Source organism: Rhipicephalus sanguineus, chromosome 2, assembly GCF_013339695.2.
Source record: "Rhipicephalus sanguineus isolate Rsan-2018 chromosome 2, BIME_Rsan_1.4, whole genome shotgun sequence".
Lineage (NCBI taxonomy): Eukaryota > Metazoa > Arthropoda > Arachnida > Ixodida > Ixodidae > Rhipicephalus > Rhipicephalus sanguineus.
Window position 1 is genome coordinate 12,529,219 of NC_051177.1, and position 18,278 is coordinate 12,547,496.

The following is an 18,278-nucleotide window of genomic DNA, read 5'->3' on the forward strand; positions in this document are numbered from 1 at the left end:
CCATAGTTCGGCAAGCAGCGGGTGATCTGTCGTTAAAGTCTCTGTAAACGAAGTAATCATTAAAAACACTGGCCATAGCCTCTCCACTGACAAAGTTTCCATCATGGAGTACCTCCTTAATTTCTTCTGTTTTCGGATTGCGGCCCATCAAAGAGTTTATTCTATTCCATAAAACATCTGCTCGTTTTGAGCACACAGTAAATGCTTGTATGTGATACAGCTGCTTTGATTTCTTCATTTCTTTACTTAAGGCATTTCGGAACTGCTTGAAAGCAATTAGGTCCGCCTCGTCGCGCGTACGCATGAATTTCCGAAATAATCTGTCTTTTTTGTCTAATTTACGTAAGAGTTCGCGTGTCATCCAAGGTTTCCGACAACCTTTAGGTTTTTTGCGCTGTTTATAAGGGAAGTGTTTTTTGTATATACAGGTAAAGGATTCTAAAAACGCGTCATAGGCTACATTCGCATCATTTGAGTTAGGATGAACATGGCGGCCGACGCCGGCTGCGGGTGAGAGAGGGCTGGGATAGGAGGCAGTTGTCGGTACTTTGGCAAGAGGGGAAACAAGGGAAAAATTTAGGGACTTTAGGCCGCACAGTACGGCTAGCATAAGCAGCTTCGCTGTTAAAACGGAGTACTCAGCATTATAATGTTTCTCTAATCCCCTTCTTCAAATCTTTAATATGTTGTTATAATGTCCGTTATTATTTGCAAATTAAATTTGCTATTTACTAAGGCGCAAGCAGAATTTTTGTTACCGTGTACTCTAGGTAGGCCAAGATTATTTTATCTTTATCCTCAGCATTGCCTTCACATAATAGTAAACTCAAATGGAATGTAGATATGTAAATAGTAGGAACGACGCAGGCAGTTAAAAAAAATTAGGCAGATAACATATTTTAGCAGAAGGTTACAAAAGACATATTTATTTATTTATTTATTTATTTATTCAAGTACATCACACGTTCCCAATGGAACATTATGTTAGGGGTAGTCTTACATCATAATCCGAACAGTTTGGAGCATGTGTTAGTAGATCCAAAACAGGTATTGCAGTGAACAGATGGGCGAAAGCTATACAGAGGCCTAGGTAATGTATGGCAAAGATAGCACTCGTGCGAACAGTCAAATTATGATTAAAAGAACTCGTTGAATAATTTAGCACTTAAAGAAGGGAAATCTCTAGAAAACAAAACGTTGACTGCACGTAGGCGTTAGCATGCTTGTTTTTGTCGAGATCGCGCGAGCACCGCCACGTGTTCAACTCTGCTCCACCAATAGGGACGTGCAGATCTCGCCAGCTGCCCTCACTGGAGGACTCTGCCAGAGAGATAAAAGGATGTCACTGTCTTTAGTTTTATTCAGGGTGCTTAGCGGCAGCATTATCGGCTTGAGGAGTGGGGTTCAGCCAACAATTATTGTTTCACAAGGTGAGGTGGCTATAGCAGTATCTTGAAGGAAAGAAGATTACTTTTTTAAGGGCTCGTTTTTCTTTGTTAGACACAATATTGATGAGAACTAACAGACAATAATGCCAAGGATGTAGTAATTAGAATATAAATGTGAAGAAAGTAAAGTGGACGAAAAGATAACTTGCCGTCGGCAGGGACTGAATAACTATCTTGTATCTTAAGATACACGATACATTATTGAATGTATCGGAAATACAGATACAGATACTCGTCTTGCGAGACGTGTCGCGATACAGATACAAGATACCCAAAGAGTATATAAGATGGTATCTAAGATACATGTATCTTCGATACTGCTCAGCACTGCTCTGGTGGCACCCTGCTAAGAGATTGGGAGAGTATATGATGACATCCATAGTGATGGCAAATGATGCCCACAGTAAGGCACTTTCATAGCAAGTTAGAGTTGTGCTGGCAAGATGTAATAAAAATGTGAGAAAAAAAGTTCTTCGAACATTAATGGAGCACAAGGTGGTCTAAATGAGATTATGCACCACATGAACTTATTGTAGTTTCCATATGTGGGGAAATAAAAATACTGATGACTGCTTTATCACATTGTTATTACTAGGCTGGTTCAGCTTAACTTTTGGGCATGGAAAAAGTGAGTGCTATCTGAACATATTTATGTGATTACAAAAGGGAGTGATTGTGAAATCATTCCGCTTTTTGTATACATAACCAGTAGAAAAGATAGTGTAGTATGTTGATCTGAAAATAACTCTAATAATGAGCAGGCGTAAAAGCTTCAATTTTGAGCAACACAATCCCCGTGTGTGGTGCTCATCAGTATTTACAAAAAAAGTTATGGTAGCGCTAGGCTTGTGCGAGTGTCCTTTTCATTCAAGGTGGAGTCAGTCAAACTGTATAGCAATTACTGTCGAATAATTTTCAAGTCAAGCGATTAAACGACTGTGCCAGGTGTTTACAAATGTAAAAAAAAAAGCTGGTTCTGTAATCGCCTACCCAACAAAAGAACAGCTTCATCTCTGGAGTCTGTTTATTTTCATAGTACTGTTATTCGAATTATTTCCTTGGAAAAATGAACTGAAGAAAAACTTGGCAATGGGCTAGTTGGTTAAACATCAACTTTTCTTGCGCAAGCTTACAAAAGAAACTAAACACAGCTAAGAAAGACGTACGAAAGCTATCATCTGTTTAATACGTAGAAGAACATGATATATATACAGTGACCACACGCATGCGCAGAGCTGCCCTAGCTTTTGATGCCATGAAGCCTCGTTGATTAGCTCAATTTCCTTTTGGCTGAGCGCTGTTGACGGAACGCTTACACACACACCCCCTGCTGCCGTTTTTATAGTGTAAGCTTCGACGATCTCCCTTTTCGTCTGCTTGCGCGACCTGTGCACAATTTCGGTTTCTTCAAACACAGGATTGCACGAGCACTTTGCTGCATTGTGTCGCCAGATGCCCCGGAGCTTGCAGGAGGCCACAATTGTATCGGTGCTCCCGTAGCCTCTTGTTGACGCACCTTTCTGTCTGTCCAACGTAGTGAGCTCCGCTGGAAAGTGGTATGCTGTACACGACGTTCTTCGCGCATTCAGCAAATCTTTTTGCATTTCTAGTCGAGCACATTCCACTCTCGTTCCTGTTGTGGTCACCGTTTACTTTTGCAAAAAATCCTATTAGCCTTTTTGGCACAGTGAAGACCAACCTCACATCATACCTTGGAGCAACCTTCTTCATTCGGGGTTCCACCGTATGCATGTACGGTATTGTTATGAAAGGTAGCCTTCTTTCATCTTTCGGTGTTTGTTCTTTTGTTTGCCTTCGCAAAACTGACGACATTATCAATACCAACAAATGACGTGGGTACCCGCGCATTTCAAGGCACTTCACTTGCATTTTCACTCCCAATTTCTTAATCACTTCCAAAAGGCAATGCTCAAAGATCTTTGAGTGTCCGGAATCAAACGGCAATATCTGCTTTTCACCTTTCGTCTTGTGTGTCCAACACATGTGCCTTAGGGATGGTCGATTAAAAATTTTAATCAATTAACTGTTATTTGTTTATCGATTTACCTTTTGATCAAATAATTGCTTTCAGTGTGATGTTTTAATTGATTAATTGACATTTTTGATGGGTGCTGTAAAAAGGATATCTCATTGTTTGAGAGGCATTGTTTGTGTTCGATCTGGACCCAAGCCTTTCTATCAGACGCGCTGGAGATCACATGTGCACATTTGCACCTGTGTGAAGAATTGTGCATTCATGCACTGGACATGAGGGGCCTGTCGTCTTTGGGTGATTTCACGGATTCAGGGATCTTTGTCCGTCGTCCATGGTCAATTGGGCAGCAGGTCGCATTTCCTCGAAGCATGCCTACTCGTGTGCACCAAAATCGGAGATGCTTTCGGTGACCACACTGGTCAAAAGTTGCACCAGAAACATACATTGTGGCTGTGGGTGAGGAAATCCCGAGAAAGGTAATTGAGAGATGAGGAGGAAGAGGAAGTAAAAAAAAATAGGCCGATTCCACGCCTTGTGGGAATCAGTTTCATGCGAAGCGATCAGCAAGTATAGTCGTCTATGCTGCATTTTTGTCTTTGAACCAAGCGTTACGAGGTGGATCGACATGTTTTTGTAAGTGCAGTAGTTCTGTGCACTTCGTGGGCTTACCAAGCATGCCGACTACATCGACGTTTAAATGGTAACTTATGGTCTGACGTAACGTTAGCGCTCACATTAGAGCACATACGTCAGTATTATCAAAACGAAGTGCACTCTATGGTGCGATGATGTGAATATCCTGCGTAACTTTCGTTAGCGTATTCCTCCGGGGTCGAACGACCTTTGAATATAACTTGCTCAATCATGGCAATGCAAATGTATTGTTTATTAGACTGCTGTAAATGCAGAGCCAACAGGGGAACCACAGTTCACGTTAACCAGACATGACGCCTGTATCTTAGGAATACATGTGTAATCTCTATTGCTCTGTTATAACATTAGGTAGCCAGCACTGCAACCACAATTGACCTTGCACCGACACTACGCCTGCATAGGGTCTTTTTTTCCAAAGCAGTTTAAAGACCTGGCATGGCTCTGTGGTAGAATACCTGACTGCCCCGCAGAATGCTTGGGTTCGATTCCTGCTGGGATCTTGATTTTTATTCCTTGCATTCATCGGGTAAACGCTGCCGATGTGGATTTCACTTAATGCTCTCACATTTCAATTACCACTGTCTGTTCTCGCCGTTCCTAGGTAGATATAAACTGTCAATCACCTGTGGTGCATACCCGCATACTGTGGTTCGTGTTATACGGGTATGTGCCTCACGTGTCTGGAGGAAAGTGTTTGACGACGTATGCTATAGGATTTTCACATTATTCAGGTCATGCCCAGACAGCCATATTTGTCAAAGCCTCTTACCCTGCCATGCCAATTTTGGTCTACACCATGTTATGGAGGTGATTACGAAAGCACCCAGATGTAGGCGGCTAGATAGATAGAGATAGATAGATAGGTAGATAGATAGATAGATAGACAGACAGACAGACAGACAGACAGCCCGACAGACAGACAGACCGACAGACAGACAGACAGAAACAAACAAACAAACACTCGTGTGCCTTTCGTTCACTAAGAAGTGCTTCGCATTTAATAAGACTCTAGCACTCATAGGGACGGCATCTTTTCTCCGTTTGTTCGTGAGATATTGTGGAAGCCCTCGGTAATATTACAATTGCAGACTGACGTGATCTCTTACTTGAGATCACCCCTGCAAGATTGCACAGCAACATACTGGCCTCAAACAGACCATCGGTGCAGGCATCTGCAGAAAATAGAGTGACATGAGTTTTTGCTTCCTGGCTAGAGTAAACGGCGGCTGCACCAGTGTATCCCACAGGTTTCGCCAGGTCGTTGCCTTAACTCGGCGCTACGCGCACATCTTCGATTATGCATACAGCCTCAACTGTAATAATAATAATAATAATGGTTGGGGCTTAACGTACTAAACCATGATATGATTGTGAGGGACGCCGTAGTGTGGGGCTCCGGAAACTTCGACCACCTGGGGTTTTTTAACATGCACCTAAATCTAAGTGGTCGTTGCAGCCGGGATTCAACATGCACCTAAATAAAGCGGCCGCTGCAGCCGGGATTCGACCCGTGACCTGTTGAGCACTGTAACCATTAGACCACCATGGAGCCCGAACTGGGAGCACTGTGTAATATGGATCAGACATTAGAACGTATAGTATTTTGCGACTGTCTTCCCTTCATGTCCCAGCAGAAAATGGGGGCATCTAGGCTGGCTGACATGGGAGTGCAAGCATTAGCTGAAAGCTGCATTTCTCCTAAAATATCGGACCATGCAGTATTACCAAATGCTACTAGTGTACTTTTAAATGCCAAGCATTTCTGAGCGAACTTCTGTGACTTCGAGCGTATCTATCTATCTAGCCACCTACGACTTTGTGCTCTCGTGGCCGTCTCATTGATGGGATGTATACCAAAAGTGGTATGCATACCTGCCAAGTCTCCCGGATTACCCGGGAGACTCCCGGATTTTGAACGTTTCTCCCGGTTGTACGGGTCATAGGAAAATCTCCCGGAAGTCCAGTTTTGCCCCACGCGTCCAGTGCATTGCGCGCCCCGTGCGTCACGGTGACGCGAGGTGGGACGTTTCGCGTACAGATGCACTACACGCAATTTAAAAATTGATCCTAAATGTGTTATAGTTTATATCAGCCGTTAATATTTCGTAGATGATGCGTTTATGTACACACAAATCTATCTCACAAGTTATCTCGCCTTCAAAATTTTGTGTCACTACTGCTTTAAGTGGAGAGCCCAGCACTTAAAAGGGTAGCCGTTACCGATGTCTGTCGAGATAGCGTGTTCGCCAGCGCTTGCGACCGTCCCCGTCTCAACGGCGCCTCTTATGGTCCCTTGCCCGACGAAATAACTGGTAAGCAAGCGACGACAGGCCTCGCACGCGGAGCGATGTTATCGCATGTGCCCATCGCGCGACGGTGACGGCTGGGTCGTTTCATCTCTGCTTCAACCGCGTTCGTCCTTAGCGCTAGCGCGCATTTACTCGCACGTGAAACAGACGATGCGTAAGCGATGTTATCGGTTCGGACTCTGTACAGATCAGCGGCGACAGCAAAATCCTGCTGACAGTGTCCATATAATTGCTATCGCAGTACCCCCCCCCCCCCCCCCCCCCCCCCCCCGCGGTCGGCATACTTCATCCCCCCCCCCCGTTGAGTAGATCTTCCGGATTCCGTTTCTCCAAACTTGGCAGGTATGGGTATGGCATGACATCACTGTATGACGAACATAAATGACAGGTCGTAGCATGAAAACAACAGACATCAACAGCAGGCAAAATAGAACTGGCAGAGCTTTCGAAGTTAATCAATAGGCGCAAGTAGCCGACATAAGCTATAACATGGAGAGAATTGAACATGCTCTGAAGAATGGGCACAGCCTCACAGTGGTGAAGAGAAAACTGGGCGCGAGCAAAAACCAGATGTATGCACTAAGGGACAAGGTAAGCAAAGTCACTAACAATATGGATAAGATAGCTAAAATAGCTGAGAAGTTCTACAGAGATATGTGCAGTAGCCGGGACAACCAGGACGATAATGTAAGAAGTAGTAGTAGCTCAGAGGAAGTGGACATCCCACCAGTAATGACATGGGAAGTAAAGAAAGCCTTAGAGGGAAGGCAAAGAGGCAAATCCACTGGTGAGGATCAGGTAACATCAGATCTGTTGAAGGACGGTGGACAGATTGTGCTAGAAAAACTGGCCACCCTGTATACGAAATGTCTATTAACGGTGAGGGTACCAAAATCTTGGAAGAATTCTAATATCATCTTAATCCATAAGAAAGGGGATTTCAAGGACGTGAAAAATTACAGGCCGATCATACTACTGCCGTTGTCTACAAGCTGTTTACCAAGATAGCTAATAGAAGTATGACAACATTAGAATTCAATCAACCAAAAGACCAATTAAGCAGGATTTCGTTCAGGCTACTCATCAATAGACCTCATTCACACTATCAGTCAGGTGATAGAGAAATGCGCCAAACATAACCAACCCCAATATATAGCCTTCATAGATTATGAGAAGGCATTTCATTCAGTCAAGATATCAGCAGTAATACAGGCACTGCGGAATCAGGGCGTCGACGAACCACATATAGACATACTGGAAGAAATCTACAGCGGCTCCACCGCCACCATAGTCCTCCATAAAGAAAGCGACAAAATCCCAATTAAGGGTGTAAGGCACAACGCTATTCACCTCGTGCTTACAGGAGGTTTTCAGGGCCCTAGATTGGGAAGAGTTACGGATACGAGTTAATGGAGAGTGCCTTAGTAATCTGCGATTTCCTGATGTCATTACATTCATGAGTAACTCAGGGGACGAATTGCAACTCATGGTTACTGAGTTGAACTAGGAATGCAGAATGGTAGGTCTGAAAATTAATAGGCAGAAAACTAAAGTAATGTGTAACAGTCTCGGAAGAGAACAGCGCTTTGCGATAGGTAGCAAGGCACTGGAATTTGTTAAAGGGACACTAAAGGCAAATATTAAGTCGACATTGATTGTTGAAATAGCGGTCCAGAAACCTCGTAGTGCAACTTTTATGCCAAGGAAGTGCTTATTTTAAAATAAAATCACGTTTTAGTGGTCCGCATTGCGTTAGCGCACTTCAAATCACCCGCCTGAAATCAGTCTTTCACACGTCACTGCTGCCATGCCCAACGTTGCCCGCCTTTATTGCGCGGCGGCGTGCACTGGCGGTGTGCACCATTCAGGCATCCGGCAACATCACATGCATGCGGCATTTTGTCGAACTTTCTGTCAGAGCGACTTTTATGAGCGCGCAAAGCACACGCGGCAGTGCGCGATACCGAAACTACCACTGAGACGCGACCGTGTGAGCGAAGCAGGGCGCCGGGCGAAGCACAGTTCGGTGAAAACGGAACCTTTGAACCACGTGCGCCGTTCCCCATAGCAATGCCAAAGAGGTTCTTTTTTCCATGGATAAAACAGAAACGAACAAGCAGCATTTTATTACGTCTCTTGATGCACAGAAGGTTCTTTTTTTATTGCTGCTAGTTTGATTACTAGTGATTAATTGTAGGCAGACTCTCATACATCATCGGGATCATTTTGAAAATGTGCCACTCGTGGCGCTCATTGTGTGATACATTTAGCTTAATTTCTTGGTAAGTAGGGCACTGCTGTTGATAATATTGCCGTTTTAGACATCATACATTGAGCTTTCACTCTGACATAAATTGTTACAGTGAAACCTCGGTGATGCAAATCTCACGGGACCACCAAAAATATTCGTATCATCCGAAATTTGTATCACCAGAAAGCATGGAAAATTAGCATGCAACTAAAGGAAGCTGGCGTACATTTTCATTTATTGTTTTTCAGGGCCGCAGCAACGTCAGGAAGAACCCTGAATGATTGTCAGTGAAGTTTTTAGATGTCGGCAATCATACCAGCACTCATAAATATATGGCCCGCATGCGCTTATTTTATTAATGAACCAGGTGCGTTGTGACCCGGGACAGCAGTAGCCCCTTCAAATTTTAGTATGCTTCTTTGCATGACACCGGAGTACTACAGCGAAAGTAACAAAAGAAGCACTTTGCCGCGATGGATCAAGGCCACAAAAAAACAGAATCACGGTCCTGTGTTGCGATTTTGTTATCAGGGAGGTTTTGGGGATGTCTTTTGGGAGATTTACGGCCGTGCCCGCACAAGTGCGACCTCAACGGCCGCGCACGTTGACGTTGTGAGGCCTGACTCCTTCGCCAAGACCGTCTTCTCCTTCTTTCGGTCCTCATCCACCTTTCATAGGATGTCTTATGCGCGAGGCAGGCACATGTAAACACAGTACAACGACAGCAGCCCATGTCAACGCGTTAGAAAAAAAAAGCATGATGCTAATGTCCTCTGTAATCAAAACGCGAAGGCACACGGAGGTACATAAGAGCCTCAAAGATTCGTGCACACAATCTCGGAGGCCGTGACGCGTCTCTGAAGGTTTATTTTGACCGTAAGAAAAGTTTTTTTTTTCTTACACCGTGATTCTGACGATTTGGCGGTGCGGCGCGCATGCCGACGCGCGCGCTTGCGTTCCCGCGCTTGCACGTGCTCGGCGCGTCTTCCGCGACAGCGCGAACAGCACCTCTTCGTACCTTGGCGGTCGCGTACGTTCGTATCAAACTTCGCTGGGTGAAAATCGGTTCACAACAACCGTACTCCATTACATTGCAGGCCAATGGGCCTTGGCCGAGACCAACGAAAAATTCGTATGAGCTGTGATCGTATCACCGAGGTTTCACTGTATTTGCCTTTAGTGTCCCTTAAGGAATACTACTTAACACAGGTATTAACTGCGGAGCTGAACCATGAGACCGAAAAACTGGGAGAATAAGGATGGCATGGAGCACATTCGGCAAGCACTCTGAAATCAAAATGGTAGTTTATCACTATCACTCAAGAGGAAGGTATATAACAGTGTCACCTTACCGGTACTTACCTACGGAACAGAAACCTGGAAGCTTACAAAGAGGGTTCAACTTAAACTGAGGATGACACAGTGAGCAAAGGAAAGGAAAATGACAGGTGTAACCTTAAGGGACAAGAAGAGAGCAGAGTGGGTCAGGGAACAAACGGATGTTAAGGACATCTTAGTCAAAATCAAGAAGAAATGGACATGAGTAGGGCATGTAGCGCGTAGGCAAGATAACTGTTGGTCATTAAGGGTAACTGACTGGATTCCAAGAGAAGGCAAACGTGCGAGGGTGAGATAGAAAGTTAGGTGGGCAGATGAGATTAAGAAGTTTGCAGGTATGACGTGGCAGCAGCAAGCACACGACTGGGTTGATTGGCGGAACATAGGAGAGGCCCTTGCCCTGCTGGGGCATAGTCAGGCTGATGATGATGATGAACATGAAAATCATGACATGCATGTCATGAATGCCATGATTTACATGACACAATCTTGGCATATTCAAACAACACTTGGAAACATTAACCGGTCTACACTGCCGAGTGTGCATGTACACGGTCATTTTGAACCAATGGAAAAGACAACCCATTAACAAGAGTGGCCGGGAGAACGAGGGTGGAGAGAGAGACAACCACTAAAGAACGCTAGCTTCGGAGCCGGCCGGACAGTCATCCCCTGAAAAAGAGACCGAATGGGTCTCGAAACTTAGGGTCAGTTTTTTTTTTATATTAAAAAACTAAACGTGGCTGGAGAGTCTTCTTATTCTTATAATCTTACCTGGCCTGACAGATTTCTGTCAAATATGTTTACCTTTGTCTCATTCTGTAAGGGCACAGATAAACTTGATATGCACTCTTTTGGGGTCCTCAGGTGCCCTTTGTCTCGTTAAGCATCCACAAGTGAATCTGCTGGACACACGGGTCACGTATAATAAGCAGTGCTTTTCTCTTCCTATTTTGCTTTGCGGTGCAGTTCCAGAGGCAGCATTGTACCATTAACCAAAGTCACGGGCCATGGCCACTGGTATTGCAAGCAGTGCATGTTGTATTTTGAAGCAAATTAAACCATTTCTCTGCGATTGCATACTTGGCCGACACAATCGTTTAAGAGGCTTGAGAATATTTTGGGCACTTTGAGCCTAACCAGTGGTGTTTTGGCAAGGTCGCAGCCACCATAGTTATTATATAGTGCCACGTTGACACAAATCTATTCACAGCAGGGATATGACTCTTGGAAAGCTGAAAAACCACCTCGCCAGTGAAATTTAGTGCATCCTGTACAAGCTGAATGGTGCCATGTTGACAACTATCATTTTTAGTGATGTATGAAGGAAATTTAGCTTGAGACTTTGGTTGCTGTTGCTCATTGGTTGAGCAGAGCCTTTCTTCTTGGTCGTCCACTTTCCTTTTCGGATCGTTATTTTGTGCATGGGGTGAAACACAACTCAGGCACTCGGGCTTTGACGAGCTGGCATTCTATGGCAGTCCTATAATACGGTTCGGTTTACCTTGAAGCTGATCTGCATCTGCCAAAGAGATTAGGAGCAGAGCCACTGGACAAAAATAAGACATGGACAATATGTACATTTGTAAATGGAGACTGTTGTTACAAACACTTGAGCATTATGTTGATTCATTGGGCAGATTTCTTTTGTGATCTGTTGCGGGTTATACGTAAAAAAAAAAGACAACTGTAAATGTTTAAATTTTACCATAGCCTGTGTGTTTATGCCTGATAAGAAATGTAAAACATTTCACAGAAGTGTGTGGGAGCTAGTTACACATATTGTGCATATCTCTCCTAAAAGTGTGGTTTCAAAACAGTGCACTCTGTGCTACCATGGAAACACATCTTTAGGACAACACTTTCTACCATTGGGGTTGCCAAAAGGGGGAAAACTGGCCAAAGATCAGATGTACACAATTCCTGAATCCATGAATGAAGTGTTCTTGCAAAATTCAAGGGTTGTATGGAGCGATTTTTAATGCTCCCTTACAGGGTGGTCCCCTCTTAGGGTGAACACAACTCGGCATGGCCGCACTCTGCAGAGCGCCAGTGCATCCGGCGTGGCCGCGTATCGGAGTGAAATGGTGCAGGTGCATAGGGGCGCTTGGGAGGTGCTTTGCATCGTCTGCTACAGCACTGGAGTGCGCTGCTCTTGCTTTGCTGTCATGCCGGATGCACTGGCACTCTGTGGAGCGTGGCCACACTCTCCGCAAAGGTGAACAACTCTGTATATGAATACTTTTTTCTTAGTTGTACTAATCTGAACTGCTCTTTATGTTCTTTATACTTGCAGGCTTGTCATATGCAGGAAAATTTTTCAGCAGTTCAATTTGAATACTTTATAACCTTTAATGCCAAAATTCAAGTTGAAGCAACGTCAAAAAGCAAATATTTGATAAAATGTTTAAAAATATTAAATATTTGTGTAAACCTATAGACAGAATGTGTTCTATTAACTGTTGACCTATTCCCTGCAGCTGTAGCAACACTTAACTTTCTACATACAGGAAGCGCTTGGAAATTTGTAATGCCGAGTGTTTCCATAGTCTAAGCAGCAGACTCCTGTATACCAAGAACAATAAGGTCATTTCAGTGTTCTCATGATCTACGAAGTTGTTTGTTTTGATGCTATTACTTCTTACCTATTACAGTCGAACCTGTTTATAGCAAACCCGAAGGTGCCATGAAAAGTGGTCATTATATCAGTAATTCATTGTATATGGACACGCCCTTAAAAATGTGCACTTAGCGACCAAGCCGTTTTCTTTCAGCGCATTTTTATTATTAAGTCCTAACAACCCCTTTGGTGACAATTGTTAAGCCTTTTCGTGTCTTGAAGTGATGCCCACTGCGTGCTCATGAGTGCATTAAACTGCCTTTGCAATGAACTGACACTGTTTCACTGAAGCTCAGTACCATCACATGGAGCCGATCACGTGGAGCCGCTTGTACCGCCGTCAATCTGCACAGTTTAAGCCACATGCGCAGCAGAGCAGATGGTTGCAGGTGACTGTGATAAGGTTTTCGGCAATAAGTCATAATGGCACGTTCATCGCCGGCTGCCACTTCCTCTTTGCTCTTTTCTGATGCTTATCTCTGAAGGCATCGCTGCAATCGCGCAGAAGTCGTAATCATTGATCAACCGGTCTCTGCTGTTACTAAAAAGACGAAATACCTTTTGCGGCACATTGGGACGTTGTTGAATTAAGGGGCGCAGTGATCTTTTATGGGACGAAAAGTTGTCGTGGTTATTGCTTCGTGCGTTCCAAGGCATTGTTTGGTTCGTTGTAAGCGGTCGTAGCTGCAGAGATAGGCATCAGAAAAGGCTGACGTGCGAAAGCTGACCGCAAGGCTTCATGCTGTTTCCTGTTTCTTTTTTTTTCTATTATTCCCTCACTGCCTTTCTGCACCTGAAGAAGTGCCTGGAAAATGAGCGATGTACACACCTCACTTGCAGCGTCCGAAATCTGCGTGCGGTGCTCACCGATCTGAGTAAACTGGAGCACCTCTCTCATGCTTTAGAAGGCATGTTTCAACTTTTTTTTTCGATTCGTATGCGCCACATTTTTACGTGACTGTGTCTCGTGTCTGAAGTGTTCGTTGTAAAAGTAGGAGGCTTTGCAAAATGTTCGCTTTATGTGGACGTAGTTTCATAGGCGGAGAGTGTGGGGGGCTGCTCCCCCCTTAGCGCCGGGTTGAGAAATTTGTCAAGATCTTGGCTTAGGTCCCCATCCACTGACAACAAACTGTTGGCCATCCTGTCTGGTAGCTATTTCACAGGGGGCTGTTTATGGCCACCTCTTTTTCATTCCAGGCTTTTAAAATTCGGATCATGGACCAGTGACGAGTGAAACATTCAGCTGAAAATACCCTGAAACGGATTTGTACATGCAGAATATGTTGAGTCTTTAATCGCGTAGCGACTGGTCTTCAGAAAACAAAAATGCCACTGAGAATACAAAGCAATCCCGACACAATCAGTCAGGCAATGTTTTTGCAGACTTGCTCTCCAATAAAAAAGGGTAATTTTCTGGTTGTCTATAAAGAGGTACACTTCCACATGCCTGCCCAGAAAAGTTGCTGAGAAAAGATGGCACGCATTTTTTATTTATCAGAAAAGGGTTTTACTACCAGTTCGGTGACCTAAAAGCAACTCACTCTTCCAGAAAACAACTTTCAATAGAAAAATTCATAACCCAGCTTTGCACTAGGTCTAGTGGTAGCAAATGGCATTTTCTACCATCTGATGATTATTTTTGGCCATCTTAAATTGTATATTCAATGGCATAATTAAAGTTTCCTGTGCCAGCATTAGCCGATTCTCTCCTGCCTGGTGTATGTTTTAACAAAGTAAGTAAAGCATGTCAATAAAAAAATTCTGCAGATCTCACGCATTGTCAAAATCGATTTGATGCGATGCAGTGAGCGAGTAGCAGCCTATACGACCTTTTTCGCTTTGAGCGAGGCGTTACGAAGTGGGTCGATGTTTTTGTGTAAATTGAAAAATAAATCTAGAGTCTCCCACTAGCTATCTTAATAATGAAAAGCGGTGTCGGCACCTAAGGGACTAAAGCTGTATTAAATTCTTTAAATTGGAAGTCGGGATCTCTCTCTCCCGATGTGTGTGTGTGTGGAGAGAGAAATGTGGAAGAGCCAGTGCGGCCCCCAGCTCCTCCGGGAAAATGATAACTCTCTGCCTATGCGCAGTTTCAATGGGTAGCTTAGGAAAGTCATAATTGCACCGAAGCATGGTCGTTGTAACTGACAAATCGTTATATCTGGGATCGTTATAAGTGGGTTCGACTGTACTTTGTTTTTTAAATTGATTGCATACTCTGCGATGGCTGAAATTAAGGGCCAGTCATTGGTGTCCTAACATTTCTTTTCATCAGCAAATTTCAGAGGCTGCGTATTAGGACGCTAATGTGTGTTTGTCTTCTTTTTGCAGGATCTGCAGAATGTCACTGCACTTTGTAGTTTCTTACTCTTGCTGCTGACTGTCGTGCAGCTAGTCTTATCCAGCTTATCCGAGAAGCCACCACCCTATGCACCCCTTGACACACAGCCAGTGAGTATGTACACAGATTGAGGGGCACACACTCAGCTGTGCCAATGGACCTTTTTCTAAAGCCACATGGCCCCCTAACAAAGGCGGGGCTTTGCTGTCATCTGTTGCGGCCTTGTATTTGAATGGCTGTTGTGACAGCGTCATGAAGTGTTTTCTTGCTGTTCTAGGTCAGCAATTCGTGTGCATGCTTCTCGAGTTCTTTTGATGTGTGTTCAATCATTGTGATTAGTAGAGGCTTGAAATATCGAGTCAGTCAGCAACTTCTCACGGAGTTTGTTACTGAAAGTTTGTCGCAGGGATGGAATTTTTCTGTTTTAAGATAGATCTTGCGCTTACCACAGCTGTGTTCATGCTCGAGTACTGCAGAATGTTCCCATGTTATAGTCATCATATTTCGATATAGTTTCTAAAAAAAGCAAGAAAACTGGGAATTGGTTTTTGTTGGTGCCTCGCGAACACCCCTAACCAGTTCCTAGATGCCAACCTCAAAGGCTATACTTTGCCTCAATGCAGTGCATAGACTTAAGAAAAAAATGGCAAAGTTCGCATCAAGTTTGCATGCTATGATTCAAATAATTCAATATAACGTGCAATTGTTCAGTGTAACACTTGTAAAGAGACGTTTGCATGGTGATAAAGTATAGCCTTTGAGATAGCAGGTTCACCTTTCATCATTCTTTTTTCTGCTTCTGCTGCATGCTTAAGGGTGTGAAATCCTCATGAAATGGTTGCCAAAAGTTCAATAGGGTGATAGTGGGTCCCAACCTATCACTGTAGAGGATGGGCAAGAAGTTAAGATACAAATGCAATTCCTCATGACACTGTTGCATTCCTATGGACGTTTGCTGGCTGGTGTGCCTTCTCGCCGAACTTCGCCATCAGAGAAGAGTACAAAGTTGCGTGTTTGGAAAAAGTTCCATTGCTGAGATGTCGCTAAAGTGGTCTTGCCATAACCCTTTCATGGTTTGATAGTCCCAGCATGCATTTGCTAGTAAATAAGTGTGCCATTAGGGTGCAGCCAAGAAGCTGTGCTTTCTGTCTTCTGAAAAACTCCAACCAAAGTTTATAAATAAATTTTTGTTAGAGTTTTTGATTCCATTTAAACTCGGTTGACCTCAAGCAGACAGATATCTGCCAAATGTTTACCTTTGTTTTATTCTGCTTATTTCTAAAGATTATTAGCAGCAATTAGTCGCCCTTCTCATTTAATTTGCAGTGTTGTGTCCCAGGGGCAATTGAAAAGCTTTCCAAGTGTGTCAAGTTTTAGGATAAAATAAACTAGGCTAGTATCTTCCATGTGATTTCCACTTATCTCAATCGGCAAGAAAAAGGACCGTGCCCTTTCTCTTGGGATACTCCGTAGCTCACATTTAGTCATCTTGAATTCAAAAGAAACTACCCATGGCTTGCTGAAGAAAGGTGTAAATCCCTCTTGCTAGGAATTCAAAAATTGCGATATACGTATAGCTAGTAAGAGTGTTTTCGATGTGTGCATTGCTGCTGCAGCAAGTTTTGGATTTAATTAGCTGACAAATTTTCCAGAGTAACTCACACTTACCTGCTGCCTTGGTACGTATTTTATAAAATTATGTTCTGTCAAAGAGGGTTTCATGCTTAAACCTCGTCTATTTGTAATTTACATTAATCAGTGTCATTGGGAACAATGCCATCAAGTTGCATCTATGCGCCAATGACTGTGTCCTATAGCGTGCTGTTACTCACGCTAATAATACACAGAAATTGTTTTGTTTCATTGTTCTTTGATTGGAGTAACATGTGGCAAATGGAAATTAATTCCACTAAAACAGTTACATTCTGACTTATCGTAACAAAAAGAAGCTGCTAATTTCTCCTATGATGCTACTTGGTCCCCATCATTGACTGCTTCAAATACCTGGGTGTTATTTTTTCACATACAAGAAAATGTCATGCTCAGATTAATCAGGTGATCAGAAACTTCGGAAAAGCACTTCAGAAACTCCGTTACCCTAAACAAACTTTTAAAAAAATGCAACAACAGTATGAAAACCATACCTGCCAACTCTCCCGAATTGTCCGGGAGACTCCCGAATTTTGACCTAATCTCCCGATTGTACGAATGCTATCTCGAATCTCCCGAAAAGTGGCCGAAAAGTGAAAAACTTTTGCGTCTGTCTGTTTTGGCCCCCGTTTCACGCATACTTTAAGCAGGAAGTGTTCATGGGAGTTCTTCGAGAGTGTCTGCGTTAATGCCATGTGTTGTCAATTTGAAACCTGTAACAATGCCCGCAACTTCTGATCGCCAACTGCCAATGACGATCGGTTGGTTCGGTGGAAGGGGGGCGTGCGCGCCATGGTGGCGGCGCCGATCGAGGCGGCCGTGTGAGTGCGGAAATGTTTTGCGGGCGACCTCCGCAAGCATCGCTAGCTACCGCCACTGAAAACAGATCTTTCATGAGCGCGGCAGGCAGACATCTTTCTAAAGGAGGCGTTGTTTGAAGCACGACCGTGTTTGAAGGAAGTTCCAAGTGCAATTTGTACGCTAGGCCTACGCTGCCTGCCTAGGTGTCAGTTGTGTTTGTAACGTGGTTGTGGGGGATGCGTGTTTCCCCGAGTTCAGTTGGGAGGTAGATGGCGGTGTCAAAAGCAAAGAAGAAGTACTTGCATGTGTTTCTGGACTCCTACACAGCTGAGTTTCTGTGCTTTGTGACTTCGCGGAAAGGTGACAAGTACCGATTCTGTACCACGTGCGCCTGTGATGTAAGGGTGTCGCACAGCGGGAAGGCCGATATAAAGGTGCACATTGCTTCACAGAAGCATCAGAACAGCACAGAAGCAGTTCATGCTCCGGAAGGGCAAGGCAACATCGGCAGCTTTTTCTAAAAGAGCTGCGAAGACAGTGCGATCCGTGCAGAATGCCTATTCACGGGATTTCTTGTGGAACACAACTTGCCGCTAAGCGTTACTGATCTCGCAGGACCGTTTTGTTGGAAAATGGGAACCAGGTCCCCTCACAAGTAAAGAAGTTGGGTTCCCTCCACTACAAAAACAAGTAGAGTTTCTCATGATGAAGGAACAAAGCAGCTCAAAATAAGCATTCTGTCTGATGTCACTCTCCAGTCTGAGTAATTTCCAATATGCAAAAACAAACACTCCCCCCGCTGCGGTCTCCCGAATTTTCATGCCGCTAGGTTGGCAGGTATGGTAAACTAACTGCTTACAAATCACACTA

The 18,278-nt window shown here is 44.0% G+C and overlaps 1 protein-coding gene across 1 annotated transcript in view; it reads left to right on the forward strand.

The window, feature by feature from the left end:
* The window catches only part of LOC119382421 (multidrug resistance-associated protein 1), a 351,316-nt gene that overhangs the window by 87,834 nt on the left and 245,204 nt on the right, over positions 1-18,278 (forward strand). The window contains exon 6 of the mRNA XM_037650116.2: positions 14,948-15,067. Within this exon, the coding sequence (XP_037506044.1) occupies positions 14,948-15,067 (120 nt within the window). The remainder of the gene's footprint in view (positions 1-14,947; positions 15,068-18,278) is intronic.